At 39.9% G+C, this 20498-nt stretch overlaps 1 protein-coding gene across 1 annotated transcript; it reads right to left on the bottom strand.

Moving 5' to 3' along the window:
- Nucleotides 1–156: 156 nt before the first annotated feature.
- On the bottom strand, nt 157–18925 carry crtc1b (CREB regulated transcription coactivator 1b). Its single transcript, XM_020656107.3, has 14 exons — nt 18769–18925; nt 16864–16980; nt 16236–16361; nt 15560–15621; nt 15179–15273; nt 14608–14693; nt 14466–14509; nt 13690–13913; nt 13305–13456; nt 11070–11303; nt 9277–9363; nt 7010–7096; nt 6735–6909; nt 157–5802 (listed from the first exon to the last, which is right to left on the bottom strand). Exons 1-14 carry the CDS (start codon nt 18892–18894, stop codon nt 5591–5593), a joined length of 1827 nt encoding a protein of 608 aa, XP_020511763.1. The 5' UTR covers nt 18895–18925; the 3' UTR covers nt 157–5590.
- Nucleotides 18926–20498: the final 1573 nt, after the last annotated feature.

A 20498-nucleotide genomic window follows, 5' to 3' on the forward strand; every position in this document is an offset into this window, starting at 1 on the left:
TTACAAAATAGAAACAATAGCAAAGACAATATACAACAGGATTAAAACACCATGCATGTCCACAGCAACAAGCTGCGGTGTTGAAAAATGACATCGGACGTTGTTGGGTTTTTTTCCAGCATATTTTTGCAAATCAAGACCATGTGCAGAAAAGAATCTGTCTTCCACATTCAATTTAATGGACAATTTTCTTTCATCTTATAAAAAAAATGGTCACATTGGGAGAATCACATGGCAACAAAGAAATAGCTACAGATCTTTTACTACGACTTGCAGGACAACAGTAATATAATGCTATTCTCACTATAGTGGAACTTACACTGTTTTTTTTTTTATCCAGAGAGAGCTGAAGAGTTGTTTAGAAAACCCGTGTTATTAAAGGGAGATTTGAGTCAGACCTAAAACACTCAGGGAACAAGCAGTAAAGACGAGCTGTGACTCCTTTCAGCCTGGGATAGAGGATAAAACTTTTAAAAAACAGGACGGCCTGCTGTGTGAGCGTCACTCATCTGATCGTTCAGTTTGGAACAACAATTAGCTTCATTGCTTTTCAACACAGCGTAAACAATGTGCGAACAAGTAATCCACGTAAATGTTGTCTCAGACCACAACAAGCAGAGGAGTCAAGAAATAAATAATCTACAAAATGCCGAAAATATACATTTCGATTCGTTCGTCTCATTTGTTTGCAAAATTGAATTCCAGCTTTCGTTAGTTCTCCTGAAGTTAATTCTTTGCATATTCTACTGCTTACACATTTCACAAGAGACAAACTCGTGCTGTTTATGAGAGTCTACATAAAAATGAATTTGGGGTTTAAATTTATGAACTCAGAAAAGTGTTTTTAAATCGCAGATATTGGATTTCTTTCAGTTTCCTAACATGTTTCTAAAAACCCATTCATGGGATTTACCTCAGAATTTGGATGCTTTTTCTAAATAGTTTCTGAAACTCTTCTGCTAATTAAACCTTGAATCAAACTGAAAAAGTCCCAGATTTTACTTTCACGTAGCCTTTATCCTCTTCTGTAATACTTTTCTAGCTGCCTGAATTCAAATTCAAATCTTGACCTATTTTCTAAATCACCATGTTCACAAACCTGTGACCACTTAAAAAAGCACTTCATCCCTCTGCACATATGTCATTACACTAATAATTCTTCTTCAGTATACAGTGCTTCATGTACCACTTAAGTTTGTTCTGTTTTGCCTTAAAGTAGAAGCTTTCAGCTGCCAGTCTCTATGGTAGATGGAGCATAGTGTGCACCATTCAGTCCTCGTTGTAGTTACAGTATTTGTAGTCAAGATGCAGACTGCTTCACATGAGTGTAACTGATAACTCCTAAGGCTAAACCAGTATCAGTGTAAGAACTGTGACTCGCTCAGATTTTAGGCAGTTTTCGTGAAGAGGGTAAATACTCAAACTAAGAATTACATTCGAAGTGCCGTTCCTTTTCAACACAAGAGCGCAAGCTGCACTAGAGTAAGCCCTTTCTGGTTTTGCATCCCCTAAAATCTTCACAGATAAAAAAAAAACAAAAAAAACAAGACAAGCCAAAATATAGTTTACAAAGGAAAATAGAGAATTCATCTTTTTCTTTGACATGAAAATATCTCCCGAGTATACATCTGGAGTCAAACAGTCAGCATTCACATTGGGCAGAACAGTCCCTGCTCAAGAGCCAGGAAGTCACAAATAAAGTGCGAAGCAACTAGTGGACTAAACATTGCACAAAAGTTAAAGTTAAAAAAAAACAAAACAAAAAAACAACATAAATGCAGAGTTACACTTTACCCAGCCCAAAACCTGACATGATAGGCAACAACAACATAAGACGATCACACCAGTTGTCACTTGAACAAAGCCAGGTCAAACTCCTGTACATAGCATGGGATAAGAGTCAGCTCAATGTGTCTATCATGTCATGCAGTCGACTGCGTAATGCCGAAGCTTCAGAAGTTTCAAGTCCATATATGCAAACACTCAGTGCACGTTTCCATCCATAATCCTCGCAAGCCAAAACCTGCTTTCATTTTCCTCAGAAAGCCAAGCGGTCGTGCTGACAGAGAGGAGGGGGCTGGGTTTAACAGTGTGTTTCTTTATGTACCAAAACCAACCGTTTACACTCATACGCTGTGAGATGCTACAGTAGAGAGAGAGAGAGAGAGAGAGAGAGAGAGAGAGAGAGAGCGAGTGGAACAGTCTGAATCCTGGGAGGAGAAAAGGGGACAAACTGAAAAGCAGAGAGACAAGAGTCTGATCCGACTGTGGCGGGACCAAGAGCTCCGAAAACATCAGGTCATTCTGGCAGCAGGCAAGAATCCAGGACACTGCCACAGAAAATACATTCTCTTATCATTCGTGGAGTAGCATTATGCTGAGATGGCGGTAACAGAGTTACTGAATAGGAGACTTGAGTTAACTGTTGCAAAGGAGAAACTAATACATGCATCCCTTCAGACTTTGTGATAGCGTTATGTGACACAAATCAAACCTGCGCAGCTATAGAAGGCCTTCGTTTAGAGGTTTTAACTGTCATCTTTAGTCATGCATTTTAGTTTTAGCTATAGCGTATGTACAAGGTCAGTGTGAGGGACTATAGTAATCAGTGGGATGACAGGAGGGGGAGTGAGAGGAAAGATCAAAAATCATAAACATACCTGGTACCTGGAAATAAAGGAGTGACGTTTGGCTTAAACACAATGCTTCATTTGTTTATGAATCAAACCTCTGGAAACATGAAATGCAGAGAATGAGTTCTTTACATTTGTTTCAGCGACTTAAAGGAAAAATCCAAGTTAAGATGCATTTCTATGCCCAATTTGGAGTGTTTTTCTTCTTCCAGCCAACTATAGTCCACAAATTTCCAGCAGCTAATCTAGAGTGATAAACTGATCTTAAAACATCTAGGTCAGGTTTAGCATCAGGTCCTTCGGGATTAGAAAGAGGGAGTTTCTTTTAAGGCAAAAGTTAGGTAGAAAGAAACATGTGAAGCTGGAGGCTAAGAGTAAAGTAAAAGACAAGCTGGATCTATGTTTCTGGACAGGAATTGGAAGTTTAGAGTTCGACTTCACATATTTTGATTGTCATAGCACCACTGCAACACTCAACGTCCTGCACTCATTGTATTCACTAGACGAGCTTACAATAGTCAGAGCTTCATCTCAAACATATCCATCTCTGCAGAGGGGGTTTGCAATGCAGAGCAACAATACTACTTTTGTTTTCTGTGAGAAGCTTCGTTACAATAAAGCAATATACATGTAGCTAGGGTTATCAAAAGGAGAATATTGTAGTCCAAATAACCGTACTCAAAACTCCACTATCTCCCATTTGAGAAGAGGAAATCCAGCTTTACTTCTTGAAAGCATCACAGGTGGATTTTCCCTTTAAGGGGTCGCTTTTTTTTTGTCTAATTTGCATAGGAATCACAACAAAAAAAAAAAGCCGAGCGAAAACCTTTGATGGACCAGTACAGCAGACAATCATCACTTCAACGTACTAACTGTAGAGGTATGCAGTAAAATCAAACGTGATTCCTTTACAGGTGGGGAGGGGGTTGAGTGGTTGGGGGCGAGGGGGGGGTGGGATCTTTCCAACAGAGCGTTTCGGTGAATAAATGATTAGCGTGTCTGTACATGAACATTACAATATACCAAACATGACCCCACAGAGCGACACACACCTCTCAGGGAAACTCTGACAAAAGGCCATTGCAGAATCCAATCTGAAGTTTGACACCGTTTGTTTGACACGTGTTGGTTAAAAAGAGATGGCTCATGGATGTATCGAGAGCTGATATCAATATGTACATTGTCAGATGAACCCTGTGTAAACATTTACAGTTAAAAAGGTTGCGTAAACAGTTTTAGACTCTTCTACATCCCTGATTGTATTTGTGACGGTTTTGTTTATTACACTGAACGGACCAGGGTAGATCTCTGTGCTGTGTGCATACAATACTAATTCTAGAAATACTCTTTATGTACCTTCTCCAGTGTACCAAATATACTTCATATATCCCTATATTCTTTTATGATAACAACCATCTTAAGGCTTCTGTACTGTTAAATATCCAACATTAGTTCTTTATACTGTGAATAGTTATTTTGTTGTCGACCTGTGTGCCACTGGTCTTTAGCTTTTTTGTTAGAGCTTCCCTGTCACGGAGCAAAAAGCCTCCCCATAATTGCACTCCTTCTCAAAAACTTGAAACCCATCCTTTGATTTTTTTTTTTTTTTCCTTTTAAGCTCCACTTTTAAAAAACATTGACGATTTGGCTATAAACTGTACCGATACAAAATACAGTACATTGATTTGTCAAACCTTACACAACAGAACCACAAATATCACTGACCAAAAGTTAAAGTTCCTCTGAAAGACAGGAAAATGTTACAATAAGTTACGAAAATACGTTTGTCACGCGAGACACTTAAAGTAGAACAGTAGAATACTCATGTAAGGCAAAATCAGGTGATTTCACAGTGACGACTTCCAAAAGATTTCAGATTTTAGTGTTTCAAAACTGGCCGATTCCTTCACTGAAAGGATGTTCAGTCTGGATAGATATATGCTTTTTTTTGGCCAGCAGAAAAATTAATTGGGACCAATTTGTCTTGCTTTCTAGTTCAATAGAAATACCTGATGTTTTCTCAGAAAAAGTTAATTCAAGTGGCATAAAAACCAACCCATTTCTGGAGCATGCAGTGTTTTCTGGAGCTGTGCGAAATTTTGATTGGACTGTCGGGCTGCAGCATGGCAACTTACGCTTCGCCCTACATCAGAGAATGGCACATTGAACACTTAAGAGCAACTATGGGGAGGTTTTGCACTCCTTCATTAACCAAGTAGCTTAACAAACACATAGATATAAATATGTACGTAATTAATAAATAGACACAAAGTACATCAGTGCAATCTTACACTATGCCTAGAGAGAGCATTTTGGCATTAAATTTAAATTATGAAATGGAATATAAAATATCTGTAACCAAATAAATAAATAAAACATATAAATACAGAAAGCATCAAAACATACAGTACATGACGAAAATAACATTTGGTTGTCAAAAATAAAGCTTTGAGTGAGAAATAGAAAGCCGTTACGGCATGATGGAAAACCGATTCATTTGATTGCAAGGTACAAGCAAACCGGCTGTTATCTTCTTTTCTGTTTTCAACACAGCCGTAAGAACAGGTACGGTTTAGCCCAATGTCCTAGCAGCTTCCTGCTACAAGTAAATATCAACAAAACAAGTGGATATGAAGAGAGAAAAAAAAAAAAAAGTCAAATGTGCGTATTTTTTTGGAATAAATGTGGCATGTAATGGTACACTGTAAACACAGCAGGCTAGCGAAAGCGCTGAGCGACCAATCTCATTCAAAACGATAGCGAGGCCATTCCCCTGCAAGCCACTGGATGTCTTTTTCCCTGTTGTCTTTTGGGCTTTACGGACTTGAGGGCGAGGTCGGGCAGCTGGACGGCCATGCAACAAGGGAGAGGGTTCATCCTGCCCTTTGTTTTTCTCCATTCACAAGTTAGTGTGTTTTTTTTTTTCTTCTTCCCCTTCCTGTTCTCAGCTTCTCACGTTACAGTCTGTCCATCCTGAACGTGTCCTCAGTGGCGGGGTCGGCGAGCACCATGTCAGGGTCGTTGAGCATGTGCAGTCCGTCTAGGGTGAGCGGGTCGATCTTGAGCTCGTCCAGAGGAAACTGAGAGTCTGCGTCAAAGCTGACATCGCCCACACCCGCCAGGGAGTTGGTGAGCTCTTTGGAGAGGCTCGGCGGGGACTCGCCTGTGACTGAGACAACACATCAGAGAAACGATCGAAAGAGAGACATGTGAGAAACAAGGGGAGGAACAGCAAGCGTCATGTGGACATTTTCACACAGGTTCAACTAGATTGAAAGAATTATTATCTTTAGAGATAAGCACAAAAAATACCATTCATTTTACACCCTGATCCAGCTTTTTGACCCCACTGGATATATCTATTTTAAGCACGAGTACAATGTTGAAACTCTGAAATTCCTACAAGCATTGGTTTAATTCTGCTTCCAGTACTGCACTGATTTCATTATAAAATAAGCTTATAGTCTATAAATGTGATTTTTGTTTTTCTTCTGATTGAAAGAGACTATATTTAACCTGAAAAACTGCTGAAGCTCACTATTACTCACTATGGAAATGTTTTTTTCCAACAAGGTGTACGATGCAGCTAAAGCCAAATATACTGAACAAAGTAATCCAATCAGAGTTCACGCTAGACTTTTTTTTTACAGCTAATATCGCTGGTAACATTTGACCATATATGGACTGCCATATATATCTTCAAAATCTTCAATAAAACACACACAAATAAAAACAGTGTACAGCACCGCTCTGCCAGACGTGTGAAGCTCTCTGCAAAACAGCTTTTAGGAAACACAAATTGTTATACATATAAAAAAAAGGAATAAATGCAAAAATGGTCGGCAAGTAAAGTCAATGTGTGGGAAACACGATCTTTTAATATGCCTTTTCATAATATAGCCTTTCATTTGGCACATTTCCCCGCCGGACATTTTGGACGTTGATATCGCTATCTGCAGGAAAACTGCATGTGATACTGGCCAGAAGCATAAACCCTGAACCCACTGAGACGCAGACACACTGCATGGAGTACGGTTTTGTCAAACACAGCACTAGTATAAAAAGATGATATGAGGTAGGATGGACTTGTGGTGTAGCTACCTGTGAGGATGATGTTGGGGATGTTGCCGTGGCTGCTGTAGCCGAGTTGCTGCGCGTCCTGCAGGCTGCTCCCGGTGAGGCCCATCATGGCCGCCTGTGTGTAGTTGAGGGTGGAGCACTGGTTGTAAAGGCTGTTGGAGCTGATGGGGTTCTCGATCATGTTGAACTGTTCCAGCTGAAAAGGGACAGAATTGTAACCCGATATTAATGCAGGAACTACGTGAAGGCTACCTTATTTTTTTGACACTTCTTCATGTCTGTGCGTGTTGTGTCACCTGGTGGGAGAGGGCGTTGGTCTGCCTCAATGCCAACTGCTGATCGTAGAAGGAGTCGCCGAATATGCTGCCTACCACAGGAATGTGCTGGAGGAAGAGAAGAACACAACAGAGATCACACACAAGGGATATGAAGAAGTTATACAATAATTGCAAGAAGGCAAGTTAGATATTTCAGCGATGGAACAACAGATAACTCAAGCAAAAAAAAAAAAACACAGACGTGTTGAGCTGAGCAGTGGCCAAAGCAAATGATGTTCATGACTAGGGCTGTGACGGTTCAGTGACAGAAAAAAGGAAGCTGTTTAAAAACTAGGAAAAGAAAATAAGGGATTATTTGTTCATCATTCAATGTATCATGTACATGTACCTAATCTTCTATAATGACGTTAAAAAAATCTCATTAAAAATAACTGAGATTGGCAGTGGAAGTATGAACATGATGTGGTCGTTTTTCATCCCTGTGGAAAAGACACAACAGTGCATTGTTTTGTTGACCGCAGCAGCCCCGTTCACTGTGATACAAACACAACTTCAAGTTGTTCAAAGGGGAATTCTGGCATTTCTCAACCCAGACTCTGTTATTCTGAATATTCTGACTACTGGTCATGATTATGTTTAAATCACATCATGCTTTAGTGTGAGCTACTAGCAGCTAAATGTTATCAAACATGATCCAAATGAAGCCTGATTCTGAACCTTATAGGGCGATGTATCCACATTCTTCCACAGAGGTAGTGAGTAAAATCTCATTTCATAGGCAATCAAAAATACTACGCTGTCCAGGTTGACAGATACAGTAATTCCCCCAGAACATTTTCTTGCTATGAGAAAAGCACAAACACTATGTGACTGGCATTTTTTAGTGTTGGAGTCTGAATAACATGAGGTGAAGTTATCACAGCATGAAAGGCCAAAGATCAGTTTGATTTAAATTTGTTCTGTATCTTTAAAACTCCATTATCTCCCATTCAGATCCCCCTCTCTTACCTCAAACAATAGATTAACTATATCTCTCTTTAAAGGTTTACTGGGGATATTTTTTGACGAGAACCCGACCGATTTATCGGCCAGCCGATAATATCAGCCGATATGAGGGATGAACCCAATAAATGTGTATGTCTATATCTATCTATCTCTAAAGATCGAATATAGATCTAATGAAGATATCGGCCGATATAATGGAATCCGATTTTTTTCTCTCCCAAATATCAGAGCTAAAAATCCAATATCGGTCAAGCCCTAATTTGACATCTAGTAGAGCTATAAAGTTTTTGTAATGCTGTTGTGCTTTTTTTATTTCCCCACAATTCTTCTGCTCTGCAGCATGCGATCAAACACTAGAGGCAGAGGAGGAGAAGAAGAAGGAGAAGAAGACAGAAGTAGAAGACTGCAAGCCGAAAAATATGATTTACACTTTAAGGGAAATTTGCTTTTCTAAATTTCTGTGGACGAGGCAAAGCATTCGACGTATTTGTTAGACCTCAAGGATCTACACCGACTCTAAGCATAACTTTTGTTTGTTTGACAATAAACTTCACATTTTAATGTTCATTTGATTCTGAATCTATTACATTTTGAACATTGACAAATTTATCTTTTTGCATTTGGACTTGTGCCATGAAGCAACCTTGGACACTGAGAAACACAACAAACATAAAGTGTATTATTATAATTATTATTATTGTTAAAATACTGACTTTGTTTTCTGCTTCCAAATGTTTTCCTGAGGATAGGATAAAGCCCTTACGACATATCACTGGAGAGAGTTATATGTTGGGTGTGTGAGTATTTGGCTAGCAGAAGTAAACAGAGGCAGAATGTGCCTCCTGACTGGAGTAGATCTCTGATGAAAACCCAGAATAACCCTGGGGGGGGGATTACTCTTAAATATGGCAAGTGAATTGGCAAATAACCACAACATATTTTTTGGGCTGCTGTGCTCCATAATTTGTATTCCCAAAGTTCTCTAAAGGAAAAATCCTAAACCTTAATTTTTTGTCAATTGATCTACTCTTTAGTTAGTGGGAAGACTTTGGCTGACTACAAGACTAACATTTGACGAGTCCATCAACAAACCCTGGCTATGTTGTCATGCACACAGTGAACAGTAGAGATGAAGACATGAAGAATGCAGCTGCTGACAACATGAGTGATTAACTGCTGATACAGAGAATGAAAAGCAGCCTAACTCATCTACAATAAGCTTTCCCCCAGGCGCAAAGCCCTCCCCCAAACAGCAGATAGCTTGGTGGGTGGGCCCTTACTTGAGGCGAGCCGCCAGGGGAGAAGCCTTGATTGGAGACTGGGGAGGTTGGAGACTGAGTGGCTGGTGAGCCAGTCTGATTGCGGTACTGTTGGAGGGAAGAGGGTTAGCTAGCACTGGGCTTCATGCCTGTCACACACAAATCTCAGAGGGCGGGATGTAAGAGTGCATGTGCCTTGCATCGTATGATTGACTACAATCATAAACCCTTTTCACACATACGGAAATCTCCTGAAAAACTCCAAAGATTTCCAGGAGGAGCCGTATGTGTGAATGCAACAGCCACATTTTTTACTCTGATATTACCCGGAGTTAATCCTGCCAGACCCTGAGTATTTTTTCATCAGATAATCCAGAGAAGCTGATGTCTGAACGCGGCCGCATATACTCCGGAGATTTTCAATTTGAGCCAATAGGAAGAGAATGACTTTTATATACAGTGACCGGCTAAAGTGTCTTCACACGACCACTATGATCTCCGTGCACGTAATTAAACGGCTGCATGATGTTTTCTGTTCGTCAGTATGTTGTTCTCCACTCTTGTGAATGTTGTCATCCCATTGGATTACACATAGCATTGATATAAAGGCAAATATTCTCATTATAACGTCGTGTAGCGGACTCTGTTGCTATGGCTGCTACTTCCGCGTTGTTTATTTACATCACGTCTTACCTCAGGAAATCCCCCCCCCCCCCCTCCCCCCCCCCCGCCGACAGGGAAAGTCCCCCGCTGTGAGGAGCATATGTGAACGGCTAGGTCGGGAGAATCTCCGGAGAAGTCCTCCTTTAAATATCTAGATATTATCCGGAGTGCACATGTGAAAACGGCTATATAGTAGTGTGGGAAGTATTCAGTCAGCTACAAAAGTATAGTCATTTGTGGTTTGGATCCTGGAAATGTTCAAGCACGACAGTAATATTTGCTGAAAAAAGTCTTATATTGCATTGAATGGTGCAGACAATCAGTCATGGTCGTACTGTGGTCAAAAAGTAAAGCTTAAGTGGTTGATGCTGCATTCATGTGATGCTCGTGAACGCCTGCATTGCTGTTGTTCCTGCAAGTCGGAACAACAGCAGGTCAACTCGGGACAGAATTTGGTGACCGACATTCTGACTTGACGTCATATTTGTCATTAACATGGCGGGCAAAAGATGTTTTGTTTCCTTGGTTCCTCGCTGTCACTAAAATACTGCAAACAGCGATGAACACTGAGGTTAAACTCTCTCAACAGTCACTTTCCTCACATCTTCTTCGCAGCAGTCATGTTGCTGGTGTTGTTACAACATTCCTACTTTTCAAATTGAAAGCACGTGAACACACTGAAGTCGGAAAAAAACCCAACTCAAAAACTGGGACCATCTGAAGAGCACATGAATGTTGCAAGAGAATGGCAGAATGTGTATTTTGTTCAACACTCAATTACATTGGAAAACATTTTAACGAAACAAAAACTGACACATTTTGAAACTAAATGCTAATATGCAGTACTAATATACACTTATAAGTATATAAGTGTATAAGGACATGCTAGCATCTCCCACAGCAGAAAATATCAACCTAACAAGTCATATTTTTGTTCAGCTTCTAAGGTAAGTGTTAAAGATATGCTCAGGGAAGAGTGCAGATATGCTTCTTGTAATAAGCTCACTTCTGAAAGAACCAATCAGTGTCAAAGCAAAGTAGTGTAAAGATCTAGATACTTTGGGTAATGGTAGAACTGTTTAAGGCTAAATAAGAAACAAAAGGTTCCCAGTCATTTCATCAAATCTCACAAGACTTCCTGGATTTCTTACCGAGCTGATGCTGATGCTGGCGGTGGTCTGGCTCTGGCTGTCCGAGGAGGGGCTGCTGGCTGTTCCAGGGGAGGCCAAAGTTGGCAAAGTGATGAGCTGGATGCCCTGCGACAGAACCTGCTGCTGCTTCTGGAGGTCACTAAGCAGCTGGGCCTGGGCCTGAGCCGTCAGCTGGTTGAACAGGGGGTACTGGGAAAGCTGCTGCTCCAGGGTCAGCAGCTCTGTTGGCAAAGCCTGCAAGAAGACATGGATGAACTCTCAGGTTAGTGTTTTGAACTGCGGCCGTATATTCTGAATTGACTTGACAGCTATTTGAATGTAACTGTTAAAACCACACCTGATATTGTTGAGACAAACTGTGATGAAAATAGGCACGTGTTGACTACGTTCTCCAGTCACTTGGACAGGGATTACAGTGATAAAGCCAAACTTTTTACAGAACAGAGTAAAGAGAGCATTCTGTTTTTTTTGGTTGACAGAAAACCTGAAGGCCATCTCTGGTTATCCTCAGATAACTCTGAGGATAATCCACTTCACAGCTCCAGTGAGAAGTTTTTAACTGGTTATGAAACTAATACTGATGCTTCTTTATGGCCTACAAAAGCATACAAGACCATTCAGAATAACAGTGATTGTTAGCACGCTGCAGAAACAGCCTTTGTTTTGATTGGTGGTGGGTTTGGTTGTTAAACGAAAGTGGGGTGAAAGAGATTTTTGTGCTCTGAATGTTTTATTGTTGGAAGACATTTCAAACACTAACCTTTTTGATATAGGAAAATGCTATTAATAACTTATTTCTGATCATTTATAGATAAACCAAAGTCTGCAGACACGCTGTATTATTTCTATATTATAACATAATCATCACAACTAGTGTTACAGAGTTAAAACATTGCCAGGAAATGCTTACAAAATGCTCTTTGAAATGCATATTCAGTCATAATTTTACAATTAGGTGAATCATTTGGAATAAATTCTAAAAAAAAGATGTTTGCATTTTTTTATGTATATTGGTTATAAATGTACAGATCAGAAAATGTCTCTGTGCTCATGTACAGGACACGATGAGAAAAGAGGAAAGATGCATGGCTGTGTCCACATTGACTGATACATAGTGAAACTTCCTCACAGGAGCGTTGACTTTAAATTATTCATATGTTAGGTGTCAATCTCGACACACACATACACTTTACTTGAAGCTCACCGTGCTTGTAGCTAAGAAAAGCTGAGCCCCTCTGGGACCCACAGGGAAAAAAATGAGAAGAGAAACATCTCTGTCAAGAATAAACTTAATTTTAGAAGTTTTTTTATTTATAAAACCCCAACAGAAAAAGGTTTGAAAATAACTATCTTTGTCAAATGAAATAAAAATGTATGTTTGTTATAAAAGAGTCAATGTGGCATGTCTTTATTAACCTTATAGTCATCTGTCTAAATAAATCATTACAAGTTGAAAAATATGGTCTAATACTGATAAGTCGAGAATAGGCATTATTAAAAAAAGACAAAAAAGCTGTTTACTGGGTGGCAAAGAGTGTGCGAAAACACACACGAGGACCTGCGTCTCCTTTTCTATATTTCATGAACTGTTTAGAATTGGGCTGTGATAGAGTAGTGGGATTTAAATGTGCCGAAAGTCCCCAAATCTGACAATTTAAGTCCAAAACCAAAAGTTTAAAAAAGGTCAAAGAGAGAGAGTTCACATTGCTGACGGGGAAAGATGACAAAATGAGAAATCAGCACTACATGATTTGAAGCTTTTAAGGGTGGTCAGCTGGTGCACTTAAATCATTCCTCTGCTTCATGTTGTGCCGACAAAAGTGTGACTCCACAGCTCACTATTATGTTGTTCATCTTTTTTCTCTGACACACCAAGCTGATCGTCGGCCGGCGGTCTTAGTTGGACTGTCGGTGAGCGGCTGTCACCCTAGTGGTTGCGGTTAGCCCGGCTCCGTCGTCTGCCTTTTTTTGGGCCGATTCGACATGTTGAATCAGCGTCGTGAGAGGAATCTCCCTGATTGGCCGGTACACCAGTGCCATTTTCAACTTTTTAAAATCAGACATGATTCTCGATTAGTAGGCCACCTATAATACGAGTGGTGCGTGACAGCGGTGTGAAATACACAAGGAAGACGACAGCTGATGGTGGGCTATGATAGAATATTGACACCCAAAATGTCAAGTTGTCTTTCAAGATGGCGATCAACCAGAGAGTCTCAAACAGAGCAGTCTTACCTGTGTGATATTTATGGGCGAGGAGAGGGTGGGTGAAAGCTGCTGTGGAGACTGTTGGAGATGGAGGTCAGAGGTGAGGGTCAGTGGCACCACGGGTGGTTGGCGGCGCTGTGCTGTTACAGTCATGGTGGGCTGAGAGGAGTTGGTGATCCCTGAGGAAGAGAAACATAAAAGCATATGTGAAAGGTTTCTTTGTATTCTGTCTGCTGACCAAGTTCCCTTTTACATATGTTGCCTCAAACCAAAATCTATTTTCACTCCAAGTTAAGAGGACGTTGCAAAAGAGTTTTCTTTTGTGCTGCAAATTTGATGTAATTCACAAAATCTTCCACATTTACTGCACATGAACTTAAAAGTCTGACTGTTTTGAGATAGAAGTTATTACCATGGCTGGCAGCGCTGATACCCAGGTGGGTGAGGTTGGTGGTCAAGCTTCCCGTGCTGTTGGACGCGGTGAGGGAGGGGAAGGCCACGTTGTCGTCAGGGTCCAGTGGGGTGGAAAGCGGAGGAGGGAACTGTATGTTGGTCAGATCGGGCAGAGAACCGCCGGTGTTGTGTGCAGCAGGCAGCAGGGAGGGGTTCAACTCCTGGTCTGGTGATGGGAATATACTAAAAAAAGACACAGAAAAGAGTTTTTCTCAATTTCATTATTCAATGACATCATTAACAAATCTATTTCTGGAAACATTTAGGACAGTCTGCCCCTGACATTTTTCAGTTCTTCTTTCCCACATGGCTCTCACAACAATTATATTCCCTGTCAGAATGGGGGGGGGGGGTTATGATAGTGGACGAAGCAACATGGTTGTACGCTAAGATGACAGTTTTTGCCTTTATATCAATGCGTCCTGAAGCAGCTTTATTACACACAGATCGTACCAGTCGTGCAGTGGGCGCAGGATAAAAGCGTCATCTTCCTGGACACCCGCTCTGACTATTCTCCTCAACATTACCCTGCTGCATTCAGGCATCGGCCTTTCCCGACATATAGCGGAAATGTTCAACGCAGAAGAAGTGCCTTCAGAGCACATTTCAACTGAACCTGGACCAGTTGTCCTCAGTCAGCGCTCCCACTGCACGACTTATTTATGGCTGTGTAAGTGACAGGATAATATATCCCAGTGATATATCACTGTATAGGAAAACATATAAACCACTCACTTAATTCCCGGGACATCACATGTGTTGGGCTTTGATGAATCATCCTGATGAGAAAACATAATCATTAGCTGCACATTTCAAATTATTTACATGTAAAAGGACAATTGTACACATTGCAGCCCTTCCCTTTTCCCATCAGTACCTCCTTGTCGTCCCACAGCTGTTTCTGCCCATCCTCATCTGTGTTTGACTCAGAGTCCTCCGTCCCAGGCACTGTTAGCAGCAGTACTAATTAGTGAAACAGCAAGACACAGTTGCTTGCTATGACAAAATAAACAACAATTCAAAATCAGTGCAAGAAATGAGTCATCAATATCCGAGCCAGTCAGGCAGGATATAGTGCTGTGCAGTCTAAAAATAGCAAGGTGACCAGCAGACAGACTGAGTGGGTGCCAGCCACTCTGGGATTCATTGTATCAGAGCGTCACACATAAAAAGACATAATCCATGGATAATCAGTGAATTATTGATCCCTGACTCTGGATCATCCGGAGTCATTTCCATTCAGAGATGTAGAGCACTGGCATGCTGAAGCAGTTCTTTGCAAGAGATCAGTATCCATTCTCTTCATAAATATTTCATTAACAGCCCAGCTCTTCTTTCGGCGTGACATCTACCCTTTTATGTCATTTAAGGTTTGCCGCCTGCATTAGCACATGGCGCATTAATAAATGAAAGTGGCTCTGTGTCTTTGTAACTGGATCTTCCGTTACCTCGTTTGGGCTGCAGCTCCTGCGATCCCCCTGCAAACACCTCCTGGGGCTTCGGATTCATGGCGCTCTGGTGTAAGGCAGAATCCGAGTTTGTCCTGAATGTGTGAGAAAGATGAGAAGTCAGCAAAATTGCTGCCAAATTCCCCAAAACAGGCAGACAGCCAATTCTACAGCATACACATCCACTGAAGGATCTGTCACAGACCTTTCTCTGTAATCTTGTGGACGAAAAAAGATGCTCAAATGTGTTAAGTGAGTTTGGAAACACAGATGTAAGGACTCATTATAATTCGTTTTTTTTTTTTTTTTTGTAGTTGATCTCTTTGGTTCAATATAACTATCATCTCATCTTGTCAAAAGGACAAAGGGGAGGGGGCTTACCTTCTCCAGCTTGTGTCTGGCGGTGGTGAGAGGTAAACTGAGCTATAAGGACAGCTGTCGATGTGAACTCAGTTAAGGTAAAAAAAAAACAGGAGAGGAGATGAAAAAGAACATCTCAACTTATCCAAAGTTTCATGCCTGTTGGCTGGTTTTATGTCATAGACCTGACGCAAAATAAACGACCACCAACACAAACACACGAGTGTTATTGGGATCCAATCACGTTAAAAGACGCTTCATTGTTATTTAATAGCAGCACATATTACCAAGAACAATCTTGTCAAGAGGACAGTACCAATACCAAGCATTGTACTGTTGAACAAAGAAGAGTTGTCTCCTCTTTCTAGTGTTCGCTGAGTGTTCAGCCTTGATTATAGAACACGAGTAAATCTACACAGTTTGAATATAAAGTCTCTCAATTGATGATTACTTTTCATTCATTTTTAAAAGCCATATAAGAAATGCCTTGTTTTGGTTTAAGGGTGGATTTAGTGTACAGGTTTCCAATTACAGACTTGTTTCTTTATAAGTGTTAGTTTGGCCTCCAGATGAAAACTGTGGTCTCACTTTTCAAACATACAAAAATGCTACATTATTATCTGTATTAAAAACAGAGCGAGCAGTCAAGTCTTCCAACCAATATTTAGGCACGCATCCAACAAGAACAAAAGGATATCTGGCGTCCGTGTTTGTCGACCGACAGTGGTCGGCGATGAGGAGAGGTGATGCGGTTCCGGTCGCGGTAAACACGCTCCACCAGGCCGTGGTGCCTGGTGGTCCTACTGGTATCCAGCACTGAGTTCTGGAGTGAACACATCAGGTGAATGAGGCCAGCAACACAGCTTAAACACGCAACACAACTACGTCTAAGGATCATGTCTTTGAACTAATGGTGCAAATGTGTTCATCTCAAAATGAGTCAAGCCATGGGCCACCCATACTGATGCTCGAGTTGGCAAATGTTTTTAAAGATGGAAAGCCATGACAAGCAATGATACATTTTTTTAAATTTAGGAACCAAATTACACTGCAGGGTTGAACCTTGTCATACACAATTCTAGCTTCCTTTCACTCCTGAACCATGAAACAACCTTTGACCTCTAGTGGCATCAAAGCCTGCAGATTTTGTAAAAATGTCTTTTACTACAATTCTCTGCTTTGAGTCAAGCTTTCACCAATAGTAAAGAGGACTAAAAAACGGTTTTGTCTAATAATATTCTAGCATTTTTTTTTTTTTAAAGATAAAAAAGGTAAGGTCGAGAACAAACCATTGTTTAACCAGCCGAGAGAGGCTAAGGGCTCACCTGAAAAGGCAGGTCAATGTTGCCATTTCCAATCTGATTGACATTGGGCAGTGAGCCTCCATAGTACTGTCCACGATTCTGCCCTAGTTGCAAATACTGGGTCTTCTGTAACTGCAACTGTGCAAAGTAAAATTGGATGAAAGCATGAGTGAATGATTGATCTGAATCAATAAAAAAGACGATGACAGAATGAAACCTGCCGGTCCACAGTGATGGGAGTGAAAGAGTAATGAATCCTTTAATTAACAGATGAAACATGATGAGACAGGCAGATTGAAGCACACAACATCTTCATACCAAACAAAGAAAAAATGAGACCTGACTGACACACGACTGCTGCAGTCACAGTATTACCATTTAAAACAAGAGACAAAATCAGTCACAGAAGTTATGTATGTTTGAACAACAACACGGTAATGAAAGCATTCATTCTTTTTCTTTTAACTAACAATGAGCTGCAGTAAGCCTGAGCATGATCTGAACAAATGCATTGGGTTGACATTTGGATGACACCACAAAGATATCTGACATGTACGACTGACAGAGTGAGTTTTTTCTTTTTCTTGCAATATGTGACAGTAAAAGTCAGGTTTACAGTGCCAGGCCTGTGGTAAGTATGTGGGTATCATTTCGAGCACTAGGGCTAATAATAAGATGTTTCCCAGCAAAACACTGACCTTAATTTGTGGTCAGTAGAGAAAGGAGCATTTGGCAATCAATGGGTAATTAATCATCAGAATATTCTTTGGGAACTATTTAAATAATTGACTCATAAAGTCAGTTTTTTTAAAGTTAAATATCCATACAATGTGTAAAATGTTAAAATGTGCTCCTTTACTCTGTTGATTATAACATTATAAACTGAATGTTTTATTGTTGGAAGACATTTCAAACACTCACCTTTTTGATATAGGAAAATGCTATTAATAACTTATTTCTGATCATTTATAGATAAACCAAAGTCTGCAGACACGCTGTATTATTTCTATATTATAACATAATCATCACAACTAGTGTTACAGAGTTAAAACATTGCCAGGAAATGCTTACAAAATGCTCTTAGAAATGCATATTCAGTCATAATTTTACAATTAGGTGAATCATTTGGAATAAATTCTAAAAAAAAAAAAAAAAAAGATGTTTGCATTTTTATTTATTTATATTGGTTATCAATGTACAAATCAGAAAATGTCTCTGACTAGTTGGAAAGATTGATCGACAGCAATAGAGGGGATAACTAAACAATAACATTTAGTCAATAATCATGAAGTTAATTTTACATCAACTAAAATTAAATTGTTTGATGTTTTAAAATCGAGGTAAAGCAGGGGTATTTGTTTTCAGTTTCCACAGGTCTTGTGTTACATTGTGACAATAATCAGTCAGCTGTTATGCAAAACGTAGAAGAGGTAACATGAAGGTAACAGGATGGTAAATAGGTAAAAGCATCACATCTGGGAAGGCTGGTTAACATCCAGCTGGATAACAAATACTAACTAAAGCCCTTTCAGAAATAATAAGCCAATTTGGTTTCCAGAGGTTGACTATCTAGCATGTCTCAGATGTAATATTTACATGTTGTTTGTTTGTTTGTTTGTTAATGAAATGACAGCAGCTCAATCCACAGACAGCACAGGTGCACATTATTCACCAGCAGCCTGCTAACCTAGTTATCGCTGCAGACCAGCATGTTAACTTGTTTATATCCGAGTGACGGTGGCATGATGTTGGCAGGCAGAATGAAAACATACATTTGCTGAGTAAAATTGATGCATCTTATATTAACTTTAGCAACCTAGCATCCAAATGTTCAGATTTATCTCCGCAGCGTTCATTACATGCCAAAAAAAAAAAAAAAAAGCGATGCAACCAAAATGTAAACAGACTGGCTTGTGCAGGTCTTACCCGTGCAGCTCTGGTGATGTTCAAGTCTTTCATCACTTCTTCAAACGCAGCGGTTTCTTCCGCCTGTTTCTGGTTGTGCAGAGCGATTTTTTCGCTAAATTTGCGAGGATTGTTAGAGGACGCCATCTTTCCCTCTTCTTCTCAATGGCATGTTACGTTACAAACGACGCTAGGGCCTTCTGGTGTCGTCATCACGTACAGCACGACAACCCGTGTGTTGACTGCTGCTGCTGCTGCTGCTGAGTAACGCTGGGTGACAGAAAGTGCCGACTAAAAGATAAGAAAATCATAAATCAGTATAACAAAATGTTATTTTTCCTATAGCCTATCCAGTGGTTATAATACGGAAGAGGATTAGGGCCACCGAAAAAAATAAATGTAACATTTTTTAGAATTCTGAATTTAATCTCTGAATTTTGAGAAAAAAGTCAAAATTCTTCAGAAGTAAAAGAAAACCTTGTTGGACAGGGTTCAGAAAACCTTTGAAGCCTGTTACATTCATCACCTTTAACGTTTTTTTTAGTTTTTTTTTTAACATTTTTAGTTTAAGTTAAACAATACACTAACAACACATAAAAACAGCCAGTTTACTCTGTTTCGTTGCTAGAACTGGGAGTGTCAACTTGGATTGATATTTAAAAAATATGTACTTATTACTTATTATATGTACTACCGGAGCTATATATTTTTATTTTTTATTTTTTATTTAATGGTTTATTTCATGTGTTTCAAGTAAAAAAAGACTAACATCAAGTTGCTCCAGCTGTTGGATTGTGAAAGTGTGATTATTTCATCTGTTTTATTTGACTGTAAATTGAAATATGTCTATTTTGGACTGATGAATGGAAAAATTACAGCAGATTTTAAGATTTAAACTTGTCTTTTGGGCATTTGTGACTGGCATTTTCCACTTCTTTTCAGGAATTTACAGGTTGAAAAAGGATGGCTAGTTCAAGAAGGCAATCGGTACAGCATTTAACAGTAATTTAAGAAAAATCACTATTTGCAGTCCAGATGAAAATAAATACAGCTTCTGGCATAAAACTCTGCAGTGGTTTTATCGTATACTTTGTCTCTGAGTGTTTGCGGCGACAAACAGTTCAGCCTTTACAGGGCAAATGAGTGCTTCAGCTGGCTTGTGAATATTCATCACCCTATCAAAATAAAACCACGGGCTCATTCTACAATAAAAGCTGGGCCGCTTTAGGAGTCCATAGACTCAAAGATTTGTACAGCAGAGATGGCCTGCATTCATTTCAACAGCTTAAGGACCGATATTCCCTCCCTGGGTTTTCTTAGTTCTTGTATTTACAATTGAGAACAGCGATTCGTACCCATGGAGTTCCATGGGATTTACCTTTATCCTCTCATCCACTGGACACTTGGATTAACCCCCAGAAAAAGTCTACGGGACTAATGTCTACCATACATAACAATTTCATCTCCAAAAGTGCCAAAACTCTGGGGGTGACCACATCCTGGAACCGGGACCTTCACTGGGACATTATTTAGATCAATATATTTCTTTCATCAAAAAATCCAGCACATCAACTCATTCACTTTAAATCTGTACATAAATATTATGCAACACCATATAGGCGCCTCAAAATGAAGCTTATAGACAATCCAAACTGCACTAAATGTAATCTTGATGTTGTTGGTACATACCTCCATGTTTTCTGGGAATGCCCTTCAGTTTCCACCCTTTGGTCTAAGGTGACTAAATGTCT

This window comes from Labrus bergylta, chromosome 6 (assembly GCF_963930695.1).
Source record: "Labrus bergylta chromosome 6, fLabBer1.1, whole genome shotgun sequence".
NCBI lineage: Eukaryota > Metazoa > Chordata > Actinopteri > Labriformes > Labridae > Labrus > Labrus bergylta.

What these genes read in the sequence shown, in the direction of transcription:
- crtc1b (XM_020656107.3), bottom strand. Translation starts at nt 18,894, where the DNA reads ATGGCGTCCTCTAACAATCCTCGCAAATTTAGCGAAAAAATCGCTCTG. An exon ending in ACATCACCAGAGCTGCACGG is followed by an intron (nt 16,981 to 18,768) that starts GTAAGACCTGCA and finishes TACTTTGCACAG; the next exon opens with TTGCAGTTACAGAAGACCCA. An exon ending in CCAGCATCAGCATCAGCTCG is followed by an intron (nt 9,364 to 11,069) that starts GTAAGAAATCCA and finishes TCCCTCCAACAG; the next exon opens with TACCGCAATCAGACTGGCTC.